This window comes from Callorhinus ursinus, unplaced genomic scaffold (assembly GCF_003265705.2).
Source record: "Callorhinus ursinus isolate GAN/ISIS: 27379988/994484 unplaced genomic scaffold, GSC_fseal_2.0 scaffold83, whole genome shotgun sequence".
Taxonomy (NCBI): domain Eukaryota; kingdom Metazoa; phylum Chordata; class Mammalia; order Carnivora; family Otariidae; genus Callorhinus; species Callorhinus ursinus.
The window spans coordinates 208198-230830 of record NW_027397145.1 but is presented as its reverse complement, the minus strand read 5'-3'; the positions used below and the strand labels follow the sequence as shown (position 1 = coordinate 230830).

The following is a 22633-nucleotide window of genomic DNA, read 5'->3' as shown; positions in this document are numbered from 1 at the left end:
CTCCGCCGAGCACAACAACCACTTCCGGCTACTACCGGAAGTGCTGAAGCTGAAACGGAGCCTGAGAGGTTTGGAGCCATCCTTCAGGCTTTGGAAGGTGCGGAAGTGATCGCATTTTCGCTGGTGCTACGACTACCCTCTACAGCGCTCTGCACCCTTACTGGGGTGGGGTCCAACCTGCCTCGTTCTCAGGTTCTTTGGCTCCTGTCTCGGAAAGGCGGCCTCCTGTTACGCGATGTCCCCGTTCGGACTCCTGCCCATGAGGGCCTGGGCTTCACTGTTCAGCCAGGTCCTGCGGCCGTCCGGTCTTGTGTGCATCAGGGAGGTCCATTTTCATAGCCAGGTGAGCCAGACTGAGTGGTCTGTTGGGGCAGGATATCCAGGTCTGAAAGCATGGACTCGCGGCCTGCAGTCCAGGAGTACAGTCGGGTTTTTTTGAGTAGTTTAACGGTACTGAGCTAAGCATTTTAGATGCTTTGTCATTTAATCTTCATAGCAGTCTTGAGAGATTGGGATTATTTCCATTTTACAGTTGAGGAAAAAGCTGCAAGGTTAAATGACTTATCAGCGGATACATAGTAAGGGAGTCTTCTTAATAGAGGTCCACAATCACTTAATGTGAACCTCTTGGGGTCAAACACATTCTTGAGCAAAGTATATGAATATTCCCATTAAGTGAGATGACTGAAGACCACAGGTAGACTGGGTTCACATTAGAGTTACCTCAAAATGAGCTCCCCCTCCCTGAAAATAAACCCCAAAACAAACCACTTTTCGGTTTTTAGAGATTTTTGGATTTTGAGGAATTGCAGAGGAAGGACTGTGGACTTGAACTGCCTTTCTTTGGAGGAGAGAATCCGCCAAAATATGGAACTACCACACCCTCTATATTTCTGGAAGGGCATTCAGCCTGCTGCTAATAAACAAAATTACCAATTCATTTTTACTTTGGTATAGACCCTAGCAGATGCTTTGTGCTATCATGAACAGCAGGGTTCAGATCTTTTGTTATTAATTTTCAGTACAGCATCCTACCAGTCTGATTTTTTAGTTCAATTTGGATATCCATTCCTGGTCATTTCACAAGCATGTGTGTTTTGGGCATGTTTTCTTCTGTCTTTAGGTTACTTTTTCCATGTCTCAAAGCCTAATGACCATTGCTTCTTTATTAAAAATTCATGTTCATGTTTTTGCTCTTTGAGTAGGAACTAAGAATTGGAGATCATACTAATTCCTACTCCTAGATGGTTGGTGGAAGTAGTGGTGGATTGTTCTGTGCCTTCATTGTTCTCCGGTGCTTAAGCTTTTCCAGACATTTAAAAACTCCAAATATGATAAAAACCTGATCTCATGTGTATTAAGTACATAGTGCAAATATGATGTATGTTTTGGAGGGAGGCCGAGATTGAAATAGATAAAACTGTGTTCAGGTTGTCTTGCTCAGGGCCAGATGTCTTTGCAGGTCGGGCCGTAGGGCCAGAGATGTCCCAGGTCTGGCCAGTCTTGTGGCTCACATCTCACATTCCTTTTTCTGCCAGGTTTCAGAGGCAGTGTTAACATCCCAACTGAAACCACATCAAGAGAAATCAAATTTTATTATCAAGACACCAAAGGTAATGCCCTTTACCCCTGTCCTATTAGAGTGCCTTGGAGGCTGCCCTCTGCTCTGCCCTCTGCTCTGCTTGTCTCTTCTTAATCCCTTTTAATGTCTTTTAAGAGTAATTTAAAAAAAAAAACTTCACTATTCTTGAGATACTGATAGGCCTCAGTCAACTGCACTCAAAGAGATTTCAACTTCCGACTTTCGATTATAGATGTTAACTCTTTGTCTTAAATGGACTTGTTTTTTGTCTGTGTTTTCACCATGGCTGCTTTTGGTTTCTAGGGCACCAGAGATCTTAGTCCTCAGCAGATGGTTGTGAGGGAGAAAATTCTTGATATGGTTGTTGGCTGCTTTAAACGTCATGGAGCAAAGAGATTAGATACTCCAGCATTTGAGCTTAAGGTAAGAGGAGAAAAGAGAGTGCTGGAACTCCCATTTTTTCGTCTGCCTTCAGTTTCCCAAAGAGCTTTTAGCCTGTGTTCTGGAGTCCTCCTTTGAACTGTGGTGGTTTTTGTTTGATCCCTGCAGGAAATGCTCACTGAGAAGTATGGAGAAGACTCTGGGCTAATCTATGATCTGAAGGATCAAGGTGGAGAGCTATTGTCCCTGCGCTATGACCTTACTGTATCTTTCTGAGTGTTAGAGACTGACATCTCTTTCCAAACCCAGAGGGCTTTTTTTGACAAAAGGGAACAACAGTGCCTCTGGGATCCCCTAGGTCTGTTTGCAGCAGCCTTTACTTCCAGTTCCTCCCAGAAGGCAATTCTGCCAGCAGAGCCTGGCCTGGAGCACTGTCATTTAACTTTATTGTGTATCAGAAATACGGATTTCTGGTCCTTAGCCCCAGATATTAATTCTGTACCTGGAGTGGGGTTCAGCAGTCTGCATTTTAAATAGGCACCTGGGGTCATGAAGAGGTTCTCAACCTATACTTTAAGAAACATTGACATTAAAAAAAAAAAGAAGAAAAGAAACATTGACATAGAAGTTGCAGGCAAATCCAGGTTCTGAAACTTGACTATTTTGAAATGGCTGAGAATTGATCTGAATAGGAAGGAATAGCCCATACTTGGAGTTCTTGGGTCATTTCTATCTCATTCAGTGGGCAGCAGGCCAGCTTCTCCTGCTTTCTTACTGAACTTGCACTTTTTCTTGGTGGGATTCCTTCATTCCTTTATATATATTGAATGTCAAGCACTGCTAGGCACTGGGGACAGTGGGAAACAAGACAGAGAACGTCCTTGTTTTCATCCTAGTGGATGAGATCCAATTGGTAATGGCCCAATTCTCCCAAATTTCTTTACACTGGGCCTAAGTTTTGGAGGCAGTATGCTTTCTCCTTAACCTGTTTATGTGAGGTCCCTTTTGCTCGTTATCTGGCCATGTATAAAGTGAAAAAGATGAAACGCTACCAAGTTGGAAAGGTGTGGCGGCGAGAGAGCCCAACCATAGTCCAAGGCCGCTACAGGGAGTTCTGCCAGTGTGTAAGTGACCAGATGTGGGCAGCATGGTTTGATAGTTTGGGGAGCTACAACCTGGGAACTGGCTGCTCAGTGAAGATTTTTTTTCCCCCTTTTTCTTTGCTGCAGGATTTTGACATTGCTGGTCAGTTTGACCCTATGATCCCTGATGCAGAGTGTTTGAAGATCATGTGTGAAATCCTAAGTGGGTTACAGCTGGGGGACTTTCTCATTAAGGTGAGACCAGGACTGAGGACTGAGGGGAGAAGTCTGGATTTGGCCTGATGCTCTCCTAAAACATAGGTGACCCCAGCCTTTAGGCCTGTAGACCTGGGACTTTCTCAGTACAGCTGTTGTATTTCATCTATATCTATATAGTCATGCTATGAAATTTTTTTTCTGTCCTTTTTATGAGATAGGCTAATAGGGACTGCCATTATTTTGAGGGAAAAAGCATTGACAAGGCACTTGGGTTATTTCCACTGAGTTCACAGGTCAATGATCGGCGGATTTTGGATGGGATGTTAGCTGTCTGTGGTGTTCCTGAAAGCAAGTTCCATGCCATCTGCACCTCAATAGACAAACTAGACAAGGTAACTAAAAAGACATGCTTCAGTAGACCATATCAGAGTCTCTGCCTTGCCCTCAAATCTGTACCCCTAGAGAAAAAAAGGAGACAGTGACTAGAAGTGAGCTTTGTCTGGGGAAGGTAAGGAGATAGTCCAAAGCAAGACCTGAGCTTTGTTGTGCAGTGGGTTGACTATGGCTGCATTTCCTAACCTGCCTCTGCCTTTGCTGAGTATAGTGTTAGCTACTCATGACATTTCCAGTTAGATGAAGAAGGATCTTGGAACTGGGCTAATGTTTGGGTGTTTGCACAGATATCTTGGAATGATGTGAGACATGAGATGGTGGCAAAGAAAGGCCTGGCTCCTGAAGTGGCTGATAGAATTGGTGACTATGTCCAATGTCATGGTAAGAACCAGTGTTTTCAGAGCTCTGTGATAGAACTGGAGTGAGGGGGATGTGTGTACAACTTCTACCTCTGAAACAGCTCCTTTCCAAAGATAAGCTAAGTGCCAGAACCTGGCCTGAATTTGATTTTCCTTTTACTTAGTGTAATAACCACTTTATGTCTTCAGATGGCAAAGGCAGAGGAGGAGAGCCTGGTCATAAGAGATCAGGATGGTTTTTTTTGGTTTGGTTTTTTTTTTTAAACTAAGAAAATGAGGAGGAGGGGCACCTGGGTGGCTCAGTCGTTAAGTGTCTGCCTTCGGCTCAGGTCAGGTCATGATTCCATGGTCCTAGGATCGAGCCCCGCATCAGGCTCCCTGCTCAGTGGGAAGCCTGCTTCTCCCTCTCCCACTCCCCCTGCTTGTGTTTCTGCTCTCACTATCTCTCTCTCTGTCAAATAAATAAAAAATCATAAAAAAAAAAATGAGGATTAGCTGGAGCATATTAAGAATAAATTTGGGTAAAACACATCAGGGTGAAAGCACAGACTTATTTCTCCCCATATGTCTCCCCAGGTGGGGTGTCCTTGGTAGAGGAAATGTTCCAGGATTCTAGACTATCCCAGAACAAGCAGGCCCTAGAGGGCTTGGGGGACTTGAAGCTGCTATTTGAATACCTGACTTTATTTGGAATTGCTGAGAAGGTAAGCTAAGTTGGGAGTGTGGACTTCCTGCTGAATTTTGGGGTTTTCAGTGTCCTGAGTTTTTTTGGGACTTAATATACTTGTTCCCACAGATCTCTTTTGACCTAAGCCTAGCTCGGGGACTGGACTACTATACTGGAGTGATCTATGAAGCAGTGCTACTACAGACCCCAGCTCAGGCAGAGGAGTCCTTCAATGTGGGCAGTGTGGCTGCTGGTGGACGCTATGATGGGTTGGTGGGCATGTTTGACCCCAGGGGCCACAAGGTGCCATGTGTGGGGCTCAGTATTGGGGTGGAGCGAATCTTCGCCATTTTGGAACAGAGGATGAAGGTAGGTCCTAGGTAGGAGTGGAGTGGGGCTGGAGACTAAAAACTCATGTTTGTGGATATACAGTTGGACTGTTTTCCTGATGATTCTTTTTGTCTTTTTTTTTTTTTAATTACTGATGCACAGGAAGTTTTTTATTAGTTTTACTTTCTTCTTTCTCTTTAATCAGACTTCTGGTCAGAAGATACGGACCACAGAGACCCAAGTGTTTGTGGCCACACCACAGAAGAACTTTCTTCATGAACGGTTAAAGTTAATTTCAGAACTTTGGGATGCTGGGATCAAGGTATGGTAGAACTGATATCCAAGTCGTCAAGGTATGTTTGGCCATTCAGGTGGCCATTTCTACCTAATGCCCAAGGTGGAACTCAAGACCTTTCTAGTTTTCACTAAAGTGTCTTCTGGTAGGAAGGCTAGCCCCTTATTTCTTTGGAAATGCTTGAGGAGTGTGGTCACTTCTAAGCCCTATATTCTGTCTTCACCCTTTTCAGGCAGAGCTGCTGTATAAGAACAACCCTAAACTACTAACTCAACTGCACTACTGTGAGCAAATGGGCATTCCACTGGTGGTCATTATTGGTGAGCAAGAACTGAAAGAAGGGGTAATCAAACTTCGTTCAGTGGCCAGCAGGGAGGAGGTGAGTGGGGGAAATAGAAAGCACCATGTGTTTCTACCTTTCTTAGATTCTTTAAGAAATATGTATCTTATGGCTAAGGAAATGTCTCCAGGGTTAATAGTGGTAGAGATGAATGAAGACCCACGCAGGTAACCCGTTAGCCAGTGAATATTAGGTAGGTGGGCAGAAGGACAGATGAAATCTTAATGGGTATTTTGAGACCAATCCAACAAAATAGACACAGATCAGGTGTTTGAAAATCCCTCTCTCTCTGTGTGTCTCTCTTTTTAAAGATTTTATTTTTTAAGTAATCTCTCCCACCCTGCTTGGGGCTTGAAGTCACAATGCCAAGGTCAAGAGTCAACGTGCTCTACCACCTGAGCCAGGCAGGTGCCCCAGGTGTTTGAATCTCTAGTCTTGAGGACATACATTCTCTAGTTCAGCTTGAAGCCCACATTTCTTCCTGCTGATTATATAAGTAGTGGGAGCAGATGCAGGGTAAAATGAATCTGGAAAAGCAGTGACTAAGAAGCTAGTATCAAAAAAAAAGAGGCTAGTATCACTCTCTAGTTTGTCACATGAGGGTTCTCTTATGTTACAGGTGGCCATTAAACGAGAAAATCTTGTGGCTGAAATTCAGAAGACACTATCTGAGTCTTGATTCTTGCCTGCTTGCCACCTGCTGCTCTTTCTAGAGGATGTTTCTTCTAGGGCTGAGTTCCCGACGGAATTCACAACTGCTGGCCAGGATGGGTGACAAGTTCCTCGGCCTCCTCCATCCTTTCTGGGTACAGAACTGTAGGAGGCTCTGAGGACTCCTGGGCTAGTGTGAGCAGCTATTCTGCGTGGATGCAGATGGCTGGTATGTGAAAGAGACATGCTCTAACTGCAGAGACAGATGGCAGATTTGAAGTGCCATTGAATGCTGCCAAGAGGTGCGGAGATGGTTGCTTTGAGCAAGGCTCTAGGAAAGTTGCCTCAGGCTGAGACCATTGAGATCAGACAGATACTTGACCTTCCACTATGGCTTCTGAACCAGATTTTGGGATATTTGTCCACAGCCTGCCCTTAGCTTGTCCAGGGAGTTTTGGGAGACAGCAAGGAAGGGGCAAATGGCTGCTTGCTTCTTTGTTTGAGGACAAATATGCTATCCTAAGGGCATAGCAGTGCTCATTTTGATGTGACATCTCTCTAGTCCATTCACTGTTAATAGAGTGAGGCTGTCTGTTCAGTAATCTTGAATGTTGAATTTAATAGGTGACTGATAAAATGGTATAATCTTTTGAGATTTTGGAGACCATTTCTTGTGCCAGAATTACTGCTTGACTATATTCCATGTTCTCCTAGGGAGGTGGCTGTTCTAGAAGTGATTGGATAATATATTAAATAAAATATTAAATATAGTTTGGGTGATTTGTTATCGGGAGATTGGTTTGCATAGGCCGTAGAAAACGCTGGAGAGTACACTGGAAAATTATGAGAGCTAGGAGCAACCACCCAAGGGTGATGCTTCTGTATTCAGTGAAGGGAGCAGTCACAGTTCCCCAGTGCTCCCCACTCCCCTCCCCCCCCAACTTGGAGACACAGTCATGTCTAAATCTACATATAGTGAGCCATCTGCCAGAGTTCTATACCCTACAGTGTTGCTGATGACTGGCCTTTCCAAGTCCAATCATGTTGATTAAATTGTGCCCTATAGATTGAATGACTATTATAAAGTTCTTCACTGAAGGAAAGATGAGTTAACTGAAGGGTGATAGCATTGCTGCAAAAATAAAGAGACTGTGCAAAAAAAAAAAAAAACGCTCTCTACCTATGCTCTGGGAAGGCTGCAACTTAAAAAACACTAGTGTCGGGGCCATATCTTCAGTGCATACAGGTAATGGGGCAGCTAGAGGCTCCTGATAACCAATTCAGCCTTAAAGAAAATTTAGAAATTCTTGGCAAACGCACGCAAAATTGATTAGGCTAGATCAGAGGGCACTGATTTGAACCGTTTCCTTGTTTGTAAAATAGACGAGTTGAACTAAATCAGCCCTTCGATGCTTGTTTAGGAAGCCAAGGCAAAAACCATTTGTAGGTGCCCTTACTTCCGTGTTGCTTCACCGTTTCCATGCGCATGCGCCATTTCCTCGGGGCAGAGGAGGGGCCGACAAGCCTATTTTAGAAGCGCTCCAGTCCTTAGCTTGTTTAGAACGCGAGACACTAAGCTTATTGGAGGGGAAGCTTGCTTTACGGCTCAAGGCCGCTTTTTACGTCATTTTCCGGCTTCCCATTCACTTCGCAGTGCTCGCAGTGAAGATGGCGTCGGGCAGCGGGGTAGGTGTTGTGTGTGAGGAGGCTTTGGTCGGGGGGCAGGGGGTGGCTTCTCAGCGCGGAATATCCTGCACCCGATTGGCTTCTCAACACCTCCTTGCGGTCCAGTTGCCTGGGTTCAAGAGCTTCCCTGTGGGGTCCTGGCGCAGGGTCTGTGGAATCCCGGAGGTCTTTCGGGTTGGGGTCCTGAGGCCACCTCAGCCTCCTGGTGAGGTCCGGAGAGTCTTCGCTCTCTACAGGTCCGGGGGTCGCCTTGCCAGCGTGGACGCGGTTCCTTCCGTTCTTCTAGGGGTTGGATATGATTAGCAACGAATCCTGAGCGCTTTTCTTCCTACAGACAAAAAACTTGGACTTTCGCCGAAAGTGGGACAAAGATGAATATGAGAAGCTCGCCGAGAAGAGGCTCACGGAAGAGAGAGAAAAGAAGGATGGTGGGTGCCTACTCCAACAAGGGCTATGGGTATCGTAGAGGCGAAGCCATAGCTGGAGAGCGGGTGGGGAGTTGAAATGCGGTGTCCTCATACCCTGTGTATCCTCTGGCAGAGTGTTGCCTCCCTGGTTCTCGATTTCTTAGTGTATAAAAATGAGAGCGAGGAAGTGGACTGAAGCGGTTTTGAGGTGTTTTCCAGCTCCGTTTCCTCTGCTTTCTTGCCGACCTTTTGCTTAGCTCATTTCCTACTTTCCTCAAGTACAAAGAAGAGAGTAGAATCTTGGGTAGAGAAAAGGACTATTTTGCTGCTGTGCATTACTGTTATTGAAGATACTCTTTCCCTTAAAGTCACTTAAGGGGAAGAACATAATTGGCCCAATCAAGACCTTGCCCTATAGTCTGAGAAGAGCAAGGGTACTCACCAAGGAATGTGTGATTGTTTAAGCTGGTGGTTAGTAGTACTGTCCTCTATGTTTTGTATAGTGTCAGGGAGTTGGTTCTCCTTTCCTAGATAGAGATTCCAATATACAAAAAGAAATCTTACTTTTTCATCTGTTTTCAAACATATGCATTCTTCTTTCACTTAACTTTCACACCACCTTGCACACACTAATCCTTTTAGTTTTGATGTAATTTGTACAGTAGTGCCAAGTATGTAACAGATATTTCCTGAATGTTAGTCCCCTATTAAAAATTTTCCCAGCCCTCTGAAGATTGCTTTTGTTTATGCTTGGAGTATCTGTGCGAAGGTATTACTGAATATCTTTGCTTTTATTTAATTTTCTAATCTTTTTTTAAAAAGATTTTATTTGAGAGAGAGAGCACAAGCAGGGTGAGGGGCAGAGGGAGAAGCAGACTACCTGCAAGCAGGGAACCTGATGCGGGAGTTGATCCCAGGACCCTAGATCATGACCTGATCTGAAGGCAGATGCTTAACCAACTGAACCACCCAGGCGCCCCTCCTTGCTTTTCTTTTAAAAGTTTGCTTTTTGTGAAAATTAGGAACTCCCTTCAATTCAGCTAATCAATAAATAAAAAACTTTGCTTTTAGACTTGTTGATTTTAAAGTGATAAAAGCTCTAGAGAGTTTAGGGATTGCTTATCATTTTTCCTGTGTTGCGATTCTCCCCTAGCTGCTGCTAGAAGTGCTCATTGTGTTCCTTGGTTCAGGCTCAAGAAAGAGAGTAGACATCTGTATTTCGGGTTTCATGCACTTTTTTTTTCCTTTCTCCTTAAGAAACTGTAATATTAAAGGGACTTCTTTCTCTATTATATTTTAGGAAAACCAGTGCAGCCAGTCAAACGGGAGCTTCTCCGGCATAGAGACTATAAGGTGGACCTGGAATCCAAGCTTGGGAAGACAATTGTCATTACCAAGACCACGCCACAATCTGAGATGGGAGGGTGAGTGACTTTTCGTCTTTCTCAGGAGCCAGAAATAAACTGGCTATGTTGGTTTTAGCAAGTGTTGAGGAGGTTCTCTGGCCCCAGGAGAACAACCATGTTACCTATAATTCTACCTGTATATTTTTCTCTCCTCCCCACCCCAAGGCCGCAACTAAACATAGTAGTGTCGCTACACTCTGTAGGCCTCTTCATATTAGTGTTGTCACTACTTCTTAATATCTTGGAAGAGGAAGAAATGAATGAAAGGACTACTAAGGACATTTCTAGGGGAGAGATTAGGTGGACTTAGAATGGAGCCTAGGAGCTGTTGATGGTGAATAAAGGTAGTTGAGGTTCCAGACTGGTTGCAAAGTATGTTGTAGTTGTTATGGATTGCTTGATCGAACACCTTCCTCCTAGACCAAGACTATAACCCATGGGAAGAAGTGTCCTGCAAGAGCTCTAGTCTATATTTCCCCCCACTACTTCTTTGTTCACTTAGGTCTTCTAGTAGGAGGGCAAAAACAGCAGTGAGTGACATGTCTCTGGGTTGCTTAGAAAACCCACAAACATCATTTCTCTCTGTATTAGTTATCTAATGCTGTGTAAATTAACAAATTCACCCAAAATTTAGCAGCATAAAACAGCAGATAGCTCCCAATTTCTGTGGGTAAGTAATCTGGGAAAGACTTACTTACCTCTGTGGTTCTGGCTTAGGGTTTCACAAAGCTTCGTTGAAGATGTCTTCTGGGTCTGCATTCATTTGAGGTGTAAGTGGGCCTGATTGATTTGGTTGATAGCTCTTTCATGTAACAGTGCTTTGGAGGCCTCAGTTCTTTGCCTCGTGGGCCTCTCTGTAGTGCTGCTCACAATAAAGCAAGTGGCTTCGGCTTCCCCAGAATAAGACATAGACAGACTAAGAACGAAGCCACTTTTTTTTTTTAAATGACCTAATCTTGGAAGTGCTATTGCATCACTTTTTTTTTTTTTAAAGATTTTATTTATTTGACAGAGAAAGACAGAGCAGGAACACAAGCAGGGGGAGTGGGAGAGGGAGAAGCAGGCTTCCCGCTGAGCAGGGAGCCCGATGTGGGACTCGATCCCGGGACCCTGGGATCATGACCTGAGCCAAAGGCAGACGCTTAACGACTGAGCCACCCAGGCGCCCTGTCACATCACTTTTGAACTTTTCTTTTAAAATTTTATTTATTTATTTGAAAGAGAGAGCATGAGCAGGCAGAGGGGCAGAGAGAGAAGCAGACTCCTCGCTGAGCAGGGAGCCTAACGTAGGGCTCAATCCCAGGACCCTGAAATCATGACCTGAGCCGAAGGCAGATGATTAACTGACTGAGCCACCAGGCACCCTGAAATACTCTTTTGGTCACAGACCAACCCTAGTATGAATTGGGAGGGGCCTACCCAAGGTACAAATATCAGGAATTTGGGGATCATTGAGGGGCCATCTTGGAGGTTGGTTACCATACTCTTCCAAGAGGTAATGCTTTATGAAAATGAGAAGTGCCTTCTTGTAAAAAGAAAATTTACCTAAAAATAGGAGTTTGTTGGTTGAAAACATTAAGATCCTTACAGCTAGATTTGACACAAGTGCTGTTTCTTCTTTTTGCTAGGTATTATTGCAATGTCTGTGACTGTGTGGTGAAGGACTCTATCAACTTTCTGGATCACATTAATGGAAAGAAACGTAAGGCTTGGAGGTAGTTTGTGACTAGGGCTGAGACTGGGTTTTGGAGGTGGGGTAGGGGAAAGAGTGGTTTCAGTTGGATTTTTTTTTAATGCCTCAGAATTTCTCCAGTGGTTTTAGTACAGTACATGCTTTACTTCATTATCTAATGTTTCTGGAGGCCCTGAGATGAGACACTGTTCTAGGCTCTCGACAAGCCCAAGGCCTAGCTGTCCTGACTGGTGTGCATTTGCTCAGTAAGGGCAGTTGAAAGCCACTTGCATCTTGCTATCTGTAGTTGCTGCTTCTGGGAACAAGTAAAGCCAAGGGAGTTTTTTTTTCCAGTCATAATTATTTTTCCTGTGTATTTTATGAAAAGGTGGTTTTTTTTTTTTTTTAATGTCAAAGACTTTTTGAGGGGCTGAGGATATTGTAATGCCATTACCGTTTTCACTGTTGATCCCACCCAGATCAGCGAAATCTGGGCATGTCTATGCGTGTGGAACGTTCCACCTTGGATCAGGTGAAGAAACGTTTTGAAGTCAACAAGAAGAAGATGGAAGAGAAACAGAAAGATTATGATTTTGAGGAAAGAATGAAAGAGCTCAGAGAAGAGGTAAGGCTCTGGTATCTTTCCATCTTTTGTCCCCCAGCTTTGAATTTTATGTTACGAATCATGAGGAGGCTCTCTTCATTCCACTCCCACCCCCAGAGGTTAGTTGTATCCTGAATTTCACTATACTGGGGGAAACATTTGTTACCTTTGTTTGGGACTCTTGTGATCTGAAGGATATGGCTGTAAACCTATCCTTTTTTCTTCCTGGACTGTCTGGGCCTACTTATTTTTTTTTTACTACAGGAGGGATTAAATACACCTAGTCCCCAAGAGGCACATGGAACCAGGCTGACAGGGTCAGAATTCTGTTTCCTTCACTTACTGGCTATGACTTTTGGGCAAGTTATATAACCTCTCCATGCCTCAGTTTTCCCATTAGAGAGAGATCTTAGTTTATAATCTACATAAAGCATTTAGATCAATTACTGGCATGTACTGTGTGCCCCAGGATAATAGTTGCTGTTATGTGGTTTTGTTTCCATAACCTTTTTAAGAACTAGAGATGAATTGGAATGTAGGACTGAGAAGTGCTCTTCACAGGCTAAAACTGCTCTTTGTTGTTCTTTAAATCTTTACTGTGGCTTTTCCTCTGCTCTTGAAATTTTACTTGTCTTTAACTATTTTCTCCTAAAGATAGAAAGGAATCTTGACACTCACTTGTCTCTTTCAACGTTTGGCTCAGGAGTCTGAACTGATTCTGAGTGATTTCCCCCCTAGGAGGAAAAGGCCAAAGCCTACAAGAAAGAGAAACAGAAGGAGAAGAAAAGGAGGGCTGAGGAGGACTTGACATTTGAGGAGGATGATGAGATGGCAGCTGTGATGGGCTTCTCTGGCTTTGGTTCCACCAAGAAGAGTTACTGAGGCTTTCTGTGCTTGGCTCTTTGCTAACTTTGTGTGTGTGGGGGGGGTCATTTTTTGGGGGGTACTTGGGAAAGTCCTTAAGAGCCGCAGTGGGGAGGGCTAGAGGGTGGGTGTCTGTGGTTTCCCTCTACTTTGGGAGAGAGCACAGGATGCAGAGGTAATGCTGTGGCATATTCCTTTAGCCTCGGTATATCACTGGAGTCACAGGACATCTGCCCGAGTTCCCAATAAAGAAAAACCTCTTCTGAGGCTGCTTTCCCAAAACTCCCCCTGTATCTTTCCCTCCTCATCTGTCCAATTTCTTCTCTGAGCATCCTGCATTTATCCTGTGTTTTCCCTTTGTTTTAATTTTGACTCTTGCTTAGCCTGCAGCAGAAGGGTTCTCTGGGTCCCCAGTGTCCAGTTGATAGCACATTTTGATCAGCCCTCTTCCCCTCCCCCCCAACCTCCCTGTGATTCTCTACCACCTGTGCATGCATGTGTATTTCTGCCTGGGTCAGTGGTATGTGCGGGTGTGTGTGCATGAATTTGTCACATAGAGAGAGCCTGAACTAGAACCTCAGAGCATTGCTGCCTTGGGGCCTGATGTTCTTGGCTCTCTCAGTGCATGTAACAGGAAATTAAATGGGACGAGTGTTTGGTGCGGTTTTTGTCTGGTGAGTTTTTTAACCTTTGTTTTTCATATGTAGACTGTCAGCTTTTCCTGTTTGTTTCATTTTATTGAGGATTACTCTTTTTCTTTTTTTCTTCCTTGTGAGCAGGCTCTTGGAAGAACCTGTTTGATGCAAAAAAGAAAAAGGAAAAAAAAAAAAACTTCATATGGGAGCCCTTGGGTCTCAGAGACTGTTCAACATGTATAATAAATGGCATTGACTGGGCCTATTCACATTTGGTGGGAACATTCCATATTCTTCCCTGTGTATTGTTTTTGTTCTTCCTACACTGAGTATTACATATAGAGCTTTTCTTTCTTCTCCCTTCATTTGAGCCCTGTCACTTTTTTTTTTTTCTAGGTTCCTTCAGCACGAGTTGTAATTTCCTCTGATGGGATGTGTGTCCGAAGGAGTCTGAACCCAACTTTTCCTATAATTTTAGCCTCCTTTGGTCTGTTTTTGGAACAGAGTTTAGGGTTGAACTTAGTGTTTTCCTTACTATCTGCAGTTAGACTAGGCACAGGGTTACTAAGTTTTGGCACTGTTGACATTTTAGGCTGGTTAATTCTTTGTTGTGGAGGCTCTCTTGTGCATTTCAGGATGTTTAGTAGTATCCCTAGCCTCTACTCACTAGATGCTGGTAGCACCTCCTCTCCGAGTTTGACAAATAAGAATGTGTCCCCAGGAGTTGGTGAAATCTCTCTCCGCAGTCCCATTGAGAAGCATTGATAAGCTGCCTTCCCTATATTGGTCTAACTTGAGAATTGGATGGCACAGACTGCTTAACTAAAGAAAAAGCTTTGATATTCCCTGGATTGGGTATTGTGCCAGATCCCAGGGATACAGAGGAAAAAAATCTGTCTCTTGAACAAACCAGTAATAGTTACACAAACTCCCGACTAGGTGAATTCTATAATAACCGTTGGTGGTTCTGTATCCTGAAAAGTGGGCTCTGTGTGAGTTAACAAGGTTGCCACCATATGGCTTATTTACATTCTCTGCCTCATTAGCCCCTTGAAGCATCTGAACCACCTGTGGGTCCCTTAAAGTACTATACTCTTTCCTTTGGACTTTTGTACATAACTCCCTTGCTGCCAGGCATAACTTTTGCCTAATTTATTTCTGATGCTCAGTCTTGCCATTGGGATCACTGTGAATGTGTCTGTCTACTGGCTCAGAGTTTCACATACAGTATTTGTTGGCCAATTGCAGACAGATTAGTGGGTTATTTCCTTGACAGGATTATGTGCTCTACAGGTCCTTCAAGTAACGCTCTACTCTAGTAGCGTGGGCCCTTCTGCTCCTTTCAAGGCAGGCTGGAGAAAGTGTCGGCTGAGTTCTTCCATTTTTTAGTACTCTTCAGGAAACCACCTAATTCAGCTTGTCTTCAAATGATTTCCCATTCTCTTTGGTACAGTGGAATCTTACCTTTGGTCACCTATAATAAAAAGCAATTCTAAATTTTAGGTTTTCTATCTAAATTCTCTTGGGACTGGCAAGTGGTTTGGGTCTCCAAGGGGTTGGTCTAGGTCATGGGTATGTGAAGGGACTCAAGCTGGTGACTTGGAAAGGGGGAAGAAGGGGATGGGGTGGAAATTTAGGACCCCAGAGCAATCCCAGATAACTCAGAAATCTGAAAGAGGAATTTCTTGGATGTTTGTGGTCTTTCTAAAATCCATGGAAATTTTGCATTCTGGTTGAGGAATATGCCTGTGACTGGCCTACATGTGTTCATTTATTCAGTGATTGCTGAGATGCTGAACATGTTCTAGGCCCTGGTATTCTTTTTTTGGGGTAAGGCATCAGGGTTCCAGCTCTCATGGAATTTACATTCTGGTGGAATTGCCTTTAAAGTACCTGGGGAACAAAAGATCGGATGGCTTCAGATGATTCTGTGGCTTCAGGCACCTCCAGGGACTCTTTTATCTCTCTCATAACCCCCTCCAAAAATTTAAATGTGAAGATTCTTTAGTCCCGCAATTCTACTCTAAAAACATACCTGTGTATGTGTACATATACTTACAAGGATGTTTACTGCAGCTTTGTTTATATAACAGTGAAACATTTAAAATAAAACCGGTACATTTATTCTTGAATATAATGCAACCATTACTATATATGTGAAGTAGATCTGTGTACTAACAAGAAAGATCACCAAGACATACTGTTAAGTAAAAAAAAGCACAAAAACAATACCAGACAAACTGATTTCCACACCCCTCCCAACCTCCTTCGTAAAACTATATTGTACATACAGTGAAATATATAGATTGAGAAAAAGGACTGGAAAGACACACTGAAATTATAACTGGTTAACTGGAAGGAATTATGGGAAGAAGAAAGTTAGCTGTTAAACAGTACATAAAAGGGAAAGATAACTGCGTGGGGTTATTCATTTTTGGTGGTTTTTAAAAACTATTTTACTTTTGGAGCCAAAACCGAGGAATGAATATATGTGGGGGTTAAAATAATGTTTAAAATAGTAATAGAAGTAATACCATGGAACACCTATTATGACACCTCAGAGAAGAGCTGTGGGGTTTATCTGGTTTAACTTCAAAGTTCCCAAGGTAAGACCTGGAATACAGCTTGTACCTTGTAAAGATTCCACTCTTCTGACTCAGGCACTGTGAAAATCAATTTGATCACAGAGTGACTACCTGTGGTTGTCCGTTGAGTGTAGAGGCTGGAGGTGGGTGTCCAGAAACTTGTGGACCAGATGACTGCTGTGTGGTAATAGAGAATAAGCTTGGAAGGCAACTGCTTGGGAGACCTTGCTGGGGGTAAACGAGATGTGAGTCCCCACAGCAGTATGTCCTCAGATGGTCACTCTGAGTGTCTGGATAGGCAGTTTTTTATTTTATTTTTATTTTTTATTTTTTTTTAAGATTTTTTTATTTATTTACAGAGAGACACAGCGAGAGAGGGAACACAAGCAGGGGGAGTGGGAGAGGGAGAAGCAGGCTTCCCGCGGAGCAGGGAACCCCGTTCGGGGCTTGATCCCGGGACCCTGAGATCATGACCTGAGCCGAAGGCAGACGCTTAACGACTGAGCCACTCAGGCACCCCTAGGGCAGTTTTTTAGACGCTAGAGTGTACTGGATCATTCCTGTTCTTGTTAACTTACTGTATCACACTCTTTCTTGCCATTCAAGATAGTATAATCTAGAGGATGTGGCCAGATTGGCCCTAGCTGAGCGGTTCCTTCAAGTAAAGCACCTTCTAACCACTGGAGTGCTTCAGGACCTTCTAGCCCTTTTGCCACTGTGCTGGCTCTCTTCATTTTCCCAATAATCAGCCTTGGATAGAGTGTTTAAGACTCCTCCCCTGTCCAGAGCACCAGAGCGACTGGGTTTCCAGTGGATGTTCAGCTCCCTTTACACCAGGAATCAGGCTTCTTGGGGGAAATGGTTGATGCTAGGACTGGGGAAGGAAATAAAGAGGTGAACCTGGAGCATCTTGTAGTGCCAGAAAGTAAGGAAGTGCTAACAAACAAAAAACAACCCAAAACAAATAAACTTTTAAAATTACTTTTGGTGTTTAGTAATGTTTGTCCTTTTGTTCCAATGGTTATGGTTACGCTTAGATCTTTTCTCGTGTCCTCAAACTTCTTTTCCTCATTCAGAATCTATATTTTCATTTGCCCTATTTTGACTCTCCTATTATAGAGCCACAATTATTTTATTGTTTTCTCTCCCATTTTTTTTAGTCGTTTTTAGGAAATAGTTTGCATACTATTTTTTCCACTCTTATCACCACCTTTATTTTAAAGATCTACAACTTAATATATTTAATGCTCACCATCATAAGGTTTTCTGAATTTCCCCCCAATTAGTCTTTATTTGGATGAAATTCATTCCTTAGTAAATTCTTCAAGAGAGGTTCCTGATTCTTGAGTTCTTGTATATTTAAAACTGATTTTTATAGCTTTGGTATTTGAAGGGTGGATATAAATATTGGTTCACAGTTCTTTTCCTTGAGTTTTTAAAAACTTTGCTGCCTTTCTTTGTATGTTGTGAAAATACCAGCCTGATTCTTTAATTCGTAAATGATTTCATCTTTTTGCCTGAGGCCTGGATGGTTTTTTTCTTTTGAATCTGATTGATTTTTTTTTAAAGATTTTATTTATCTGACAGAGCACAAGCCCAGGGAGAGGCAGGCAGAGGGAGAAGCAGGCTCCTCGCTGAGCAGGGAGCCTGATGTGGGACTCGATCCTGGGACTCTGGGATCAGTTAATGATCGGTTAAGTTGGCAGGCACTTAACCGACTGATTCACCCAAGCGCACTCTAATTGATTTTCTAAGATAAATCTCACAGTTGACCATTCTATATCAATTTTCCCTAAGTTCATGAAAGACCCTACTGATGTGTAGATTCACATTTTATTTCAAGAAAGTTTTCTTGTATTATAATTTTGAATATTACATCTGTTCCATTATTTTGCTTTTTTTCTTTAGGGACTATATATAATTTGGATTTTTTTTTTTTTTTTTGCCTCTGTATCTAGCACTTTGTCTCTGATCCTTCTTATTGCTTTCTTGATTTTGTTTTTATTTCTTGACTGTTTTAATTCCTTTCTTTAATATCACTTTTTATATTTTAAGTAAAGTCTTTCCCTTGGACATCTTATAAATTAGTCTTTTGAAAAAAAGATGATTTGTCTTTTTCTTCAGTTCCTGATTTTGACTGACTCTTGTCATATCTTCTTTGTCCACTTTTTTTTTTTTGATTGACAATATTTTTTCATAACACCGAATGACTGTTTAAGGTTATTCAATTGGGGTTGAAGTGTTGTGTTTGTTTCATAGTTAGGTTTTTAAATATATTCTCATTTTTTGTTGACTTTTTATAATTTAATGCCTGCCATTTTTTATTCATTTTGAGATGCCTTTATTTTCCAGTTTCAGCAATTTCAAGTAAGGCAGGCAGTGTTTCTTACTTCAAGAATATGCTCTTCTGTTGGCAGTATGAAGTGAAATAGCAGGCACTTTTTTGGGGGGTGCAGCCCAGGCTGGCATTATTCTATGGGAAACTGAAGGCCATCTCATTTTTTTCCTTGAAAAAAATTTTAATTGTGGTGAAATACACAGATCATAAAATTTACCATTTTAGCCATTTTTAAGTACAGTCAGTGGTATTTACATTCACATTGTTATGCAACCATCACAACCACCTATCTCCAGAACTACTTTCGTCTTGTAAAATTGAAACCCTATCCATTAAACACTCCAATGCTCACTCCCAGCCTCTGACAACCATCATTGTTATTATTGGTACATCAATCATCAATGAATTTGACTAATCTAGGTACCTTATATAAGTGGAATCACAGTATTTGTCTTTTTGTGACTGGCTTATTTATTTCACTTTGCATAATGTGCTCAAGGTTCATGTATGCTGTAGCATGTGACAGGATTTCCTTCCTTTTTAAGGCTGAATAGTATTCTATTATATATATTATATATATAATTATACCACATTTTGTTTATCCATTCATTCACTGATGGACACTTGAATTGCTTCCATCTCGGCTATGGTGAATTCTATTATGAAGATGGCTGCACAGGTATTTCATCAAGATCCTGCTTTAACCCCACTTGCCCATTAGTGTAGAGGTTAAGGGTCTGGGCTCTAGAGGCAGAGTACACGGGTTCAAGCCCTGGTTCTAGAACCTCTACACTCTGTAACCTTAGCCAAATAACCCTACCTCTATTACACTGCTTTTTGATTTCTAAAACATTGACATTCATAGTACCTACTTTGTATAGTTCTTGTGAAAATTCATTGGATCAGGGTGACTGGCTGTTCAGTTGATAGAGCATATGACTCTTGATCTCAGGGTTGTGAGTTTGGGCCCATGTTGGGTGTATAGATTAGTTAAAATCTTAAAAAAAAATTCCATGATTAATACCAGTAATATGCTTAGAACAATAACTGGCTTATAATTAGTGAATTGTTATTACTGGTACATCAGATAACTCAGGCAAGAGAGTTATTTTACCATCAGAACATAGCACTAAGTCACTAAAAGTCACTGACATCAAGCTAGAATCAAGTACAACTATGAGGTAATAAAGAGGGCAAGATCCTGCTTTCAATTCTTTTGGATATATACTCAGAACTGGGATTGCTGGATCACATACTCATTCCATTTTTAGTTTTTTGAGGAACCTTCATGCTGTTTTCCATAGCAGAGCACTATTTTACATTCCTACCAACAGTGCAGAAGAATTCCAGTTTCTCCATATCCTTGGCAACACTTGTTATTTTGTTTCTGTTTTTTTGTTTATATGGTAGTCATCTTAATGGGAATGACCTGATTCCTCTCTATTCTTGCACGTTTATTTTTCTGTTATTACTGTCTGCATCCATAAAATGTTGGTATTTTATTGGGATCATATTAACTAATCAATTTGGAGACAACTGACATCTATGATATTAAGTCAAAGGGAAGTTTTCTGCTTGTTCAAGTCCATGTTTGTGCTTTTTAGAAGTGCATTAAATTTTTCCACACATGAGATTTTGCACATTTAACGTTTGCTCTTAAGAATTTATCTTGTTTTGTTTATAGATAGTATATTCTATTCCTTAACACTTTCTGACTTGTTATTACTCATATATATGAAGATTGTTGATTTTTATGTATAAATTTTATATGCTGACACCTTACCTAATTGTTTTATACTTCTTTTCCAGTTTATATACCTCTATTTGTTTTCCTTTCTCTGACTGCATTGGATAATTCCCCCAATGTAATGGTAAAAAGTAGTAAAAATAGAAAGCATCCTTGCCTTGTTCCTGACCTTTATTGGAATTCTTCCATTATTTCTCCATTAAGTAAGATGTGTCCCTAACATGATTATGTATGTGTGTATATATAATATGTATATGATATAAGATGATAAAATATAATGTATGCACACATGGTCAGATTAGAGATATAGCCACCAATTCCCATTTTAACTATTATTTTAAAGATTTTATTTATTTATTTATCTGACCGAGAGAGAGACAGCGAGAGAGGGGACACAAGCAGGGAGAGTGGGAGAGGGAGAAGCAGACTTCCTGCGGAGCAGGGAGCCCAATGCAGGGCTCGATCCCAGGACCCTGAGACCATGACCTGAGCCGAAGGCAGACACTTAATGACTGAGCCACCCAGGCGCTCCCATTTTAACTATATTTTAAAAATCTGGAGTGTGTGTTGAATGTTATTGAAGGGTCTTTTAGCACATAGGGAAAGATGACTTTTCTTCTTAGATCTACTGATTTGGTAAATTATACTATTGTAATTCCTAATATTTCATTCTGCATATCTGGGATAAATTCCACTTAGTTGTGATGTTATTTATATAATGTGTTGTTGGATTTTGTTTGCTAATATTTTATTTAATTTTTTTTGCCTCAATAAGACAGTCGTAGGTTTAGAGAAAAATTCCGCAGAAAATAAAGAGGACCTATGTGCCTTCTCTCTCCCTTTCCACCTTTCTATTATTAACATCTTGCATTAGTGTGGTAGATTTATTAAAATTGATGAACTAATATTGATACATTAATATTTTTTTTAAGATTTTATTTATTTGAGAGAGAGAAAGAGAGCACATTAGAGGGGGGAGGGTCAGAGGGAGAAGCAGACTCCCCGCTGAGCAGGGAGCCCAGTGCAGGACTCGATCTTGGAACTCCAGGATCATGACCTGAGCCGAAGGCAGTTGCTTGACCAACTGAGCCACCCAGGTGCCCTTGATACATTAATATTAACTAAAGTCCGTAGTTTATTTTAGTGTTTACTCTTTGTGTTTTATAGTTCTCTGGGTTTTGACAAATGCATAATTTCATCTTTCCACCATTAGAGTATCATATAGAATAGTTTCACTGCCCTGAAAAATGCCCTGTGCTCCACCTATTAATCCCACCTCCCTCATCAAACTTCTGGTAACCACTGATCTTGTCACTCTCTCCATAGTTTTGCCTTTTCCAGAGTGATATATAATTGGATTCTTAGAGTATGTAACCTTTTCAACTGGCTTCTTTGACTTAGCAATATGCATTTAAGATTCCTTCATATTTTTTCATGGCTTGATAGCTCATTTTTTTAATCATTCAATAATACAAGCATACACTTTTTCTAAGATTTTATTTATTTATCTGATGGAGAGATAGAGCCAGAGAGCACAAGCCAGGGCTGGGGGGGCAGGGGACGGCAGAGGTAGAGGGAGAAGCAGGCTCCTCGTTTAGCAGGGAGCCTGATGTGGGGCTAGATCCCAGGCCCCTGGGATCATGACCTGAACTGAAGGCAGATGCTTAACCGACTGAGCCACTCAGATGCCCCCAGGCATACTTTGTTTTATTGTACTTTACTTTATTGCACTTCACAGATAATGTTTTTTTTCCCCCCTAACAAATTGAAGGATTGTGGCAAACCTGTGTTGGCACCATTTACCCAACAGCATTTGCTCCCTTTGTTTCTGTGTAACATTTTGGTAATTCTCACAATATTTCAAATTTTCATTATTATTATATTCGTTATGGTGATCTGTGATCAGTGATCTTTGATGTTACTATTGTAACTTGGGGGCACCATGAATTGTGCCAGTATAAGAGTAAACCAGGAGTGCCTGGGTGGCTCAGTCGGTTAAGTGTCCAACTCTTGATCTCAGCTCAGGTCTTGATCTCAGGGTCATGTGTTCAAGTGCCATATTGGGCTCCATGCTGGGCATGGGACCTACTTTTTTTTTTTATTTTTTTATTGTTATGTTAATCACCATATATTACATCATTAGTTTTTGGTGCAGTGTTCCATGATTCATTGTTTGTTCATAACACCCAGTGCTCCATGCAGAACGTGCCCTCCTCAATACCCACCACCAGGACAACCCATCCCCCCTCCCCCCCTCCCCTCTAGAACCCTCAGTTTGTTTTTCAGAGTCCATCATCTCTCATGGTTCGTCTCCCCCTCTGACATACTCCCCTTTTCTTCCTCTCCTGTTATCTTCTTTTTCTTTTTTCTTAAAATATGTTGCGTTATTT

The 22633-nt window shown here is 41.9% G+C and overlaps 2 protein-coding genes across 3 annotated transcripts; both read left to right on the top strand.

Moving 5' to 3' along the window:
* Positions 1–37: 37 nt before the first annotated feature.
* On the top strand, positions 38–6952 carry HARS2 (histidyl-tRNA synthetase 2, mitochondrial). The gene is made up of 13 exons (XM_025852165.2): positions 38–343; positions 1539–1613; positions 1886–2005; positions 2132–2227; positions 2962–3087; positions 3193–3300; positions 3558–3656; positions 3945–4038; positions 4593–4720; positions 4813–5052; positions 5219–5335; positions 5541–5687; positions 6268–6952. The coding sequence occupies exons 1-13, from the start codon at positions 236–238 to the stop codon at positions 6325–6327; spliced, it is 1518 nt and encodes a 505-aa protein (XP_025707950.1). The 5' UTR covers positions 38–235; the 3' UTR covers positions 6328–6952.
* ZMAT2 (zinc finger matrin-type 2) lies at positions 6328–15075 on the top strand. 2 transcript variants are annotated; one of them, XM_073887832.1, is made up of 6 exons: positions 6328–6454; positions 8320–8413; positions 9693–9816; positions 11427–11500; positions 11950–12095; positions 12813–15075. In XM_073887832.1, exons 1-6 carry the CDS (start codon positions 6365–6367, stop codon positions 12954–12956), a joined length of 672 nt encoding a protein of 223 aa, XP_073743933.1. In that variant the 5' UTR covers positions 6328–6364; the 3' UTR covers positions 12957–15075. The 2 variants fall into 2 exon arrangements, with proteins under 2 accessions (XP_073743933.1, XP_025707951.1); XM_025852166.2 differs by lacking the exon at positions 6328–6454 and adding an exon at positions 7848–7985.
* Positions 15076–22633: the final 7558 nt, after the last annotated feature.

Coding starts and splice junctions, on each gene's coding strand:
- HARS2 (XM_025852165.2), top strand. CDS start 236: ATGTCCCCGTTCGGACTCCTGCCCATGAGGGCCTGGGCTTCACTGTTC. Junction 3,657..3,944: donor CAATAGACAAACTAGACAAG/GTAACTAAAAAG, acceptor GTGTTTGCACAG/ATATCTTGGAATGATGTGAG. Junction 5,336..5,540: donor TTTGGGATGCTGGGATCAAG/GTATGGTAGAAC, acceptor CACCCTTTTCAG/GCAGAGCTGCTGTATAAGAA.
- ZMAT2 (XM_073887832.1), top strand. CDS start 6,365: ATGTTTCTTCTAGGGCTGAGTTCCCGACGGAATTCACAACTGCTGGCC. Junction 6,455..8,319: donor GCCTCCTCCATCCTTTCTGG/GTACAGAACTGT, acceptor TTCTTCCTACAG/ACAAAAAACTTGGACTTTCG. Junction 11,501..11,949: donor TCACATTAATGGAAAGAAAC/GTAAGGCTTGGA, acceptor GATCCCACCCAG/ATCAGCGAAATCTGGGCATG.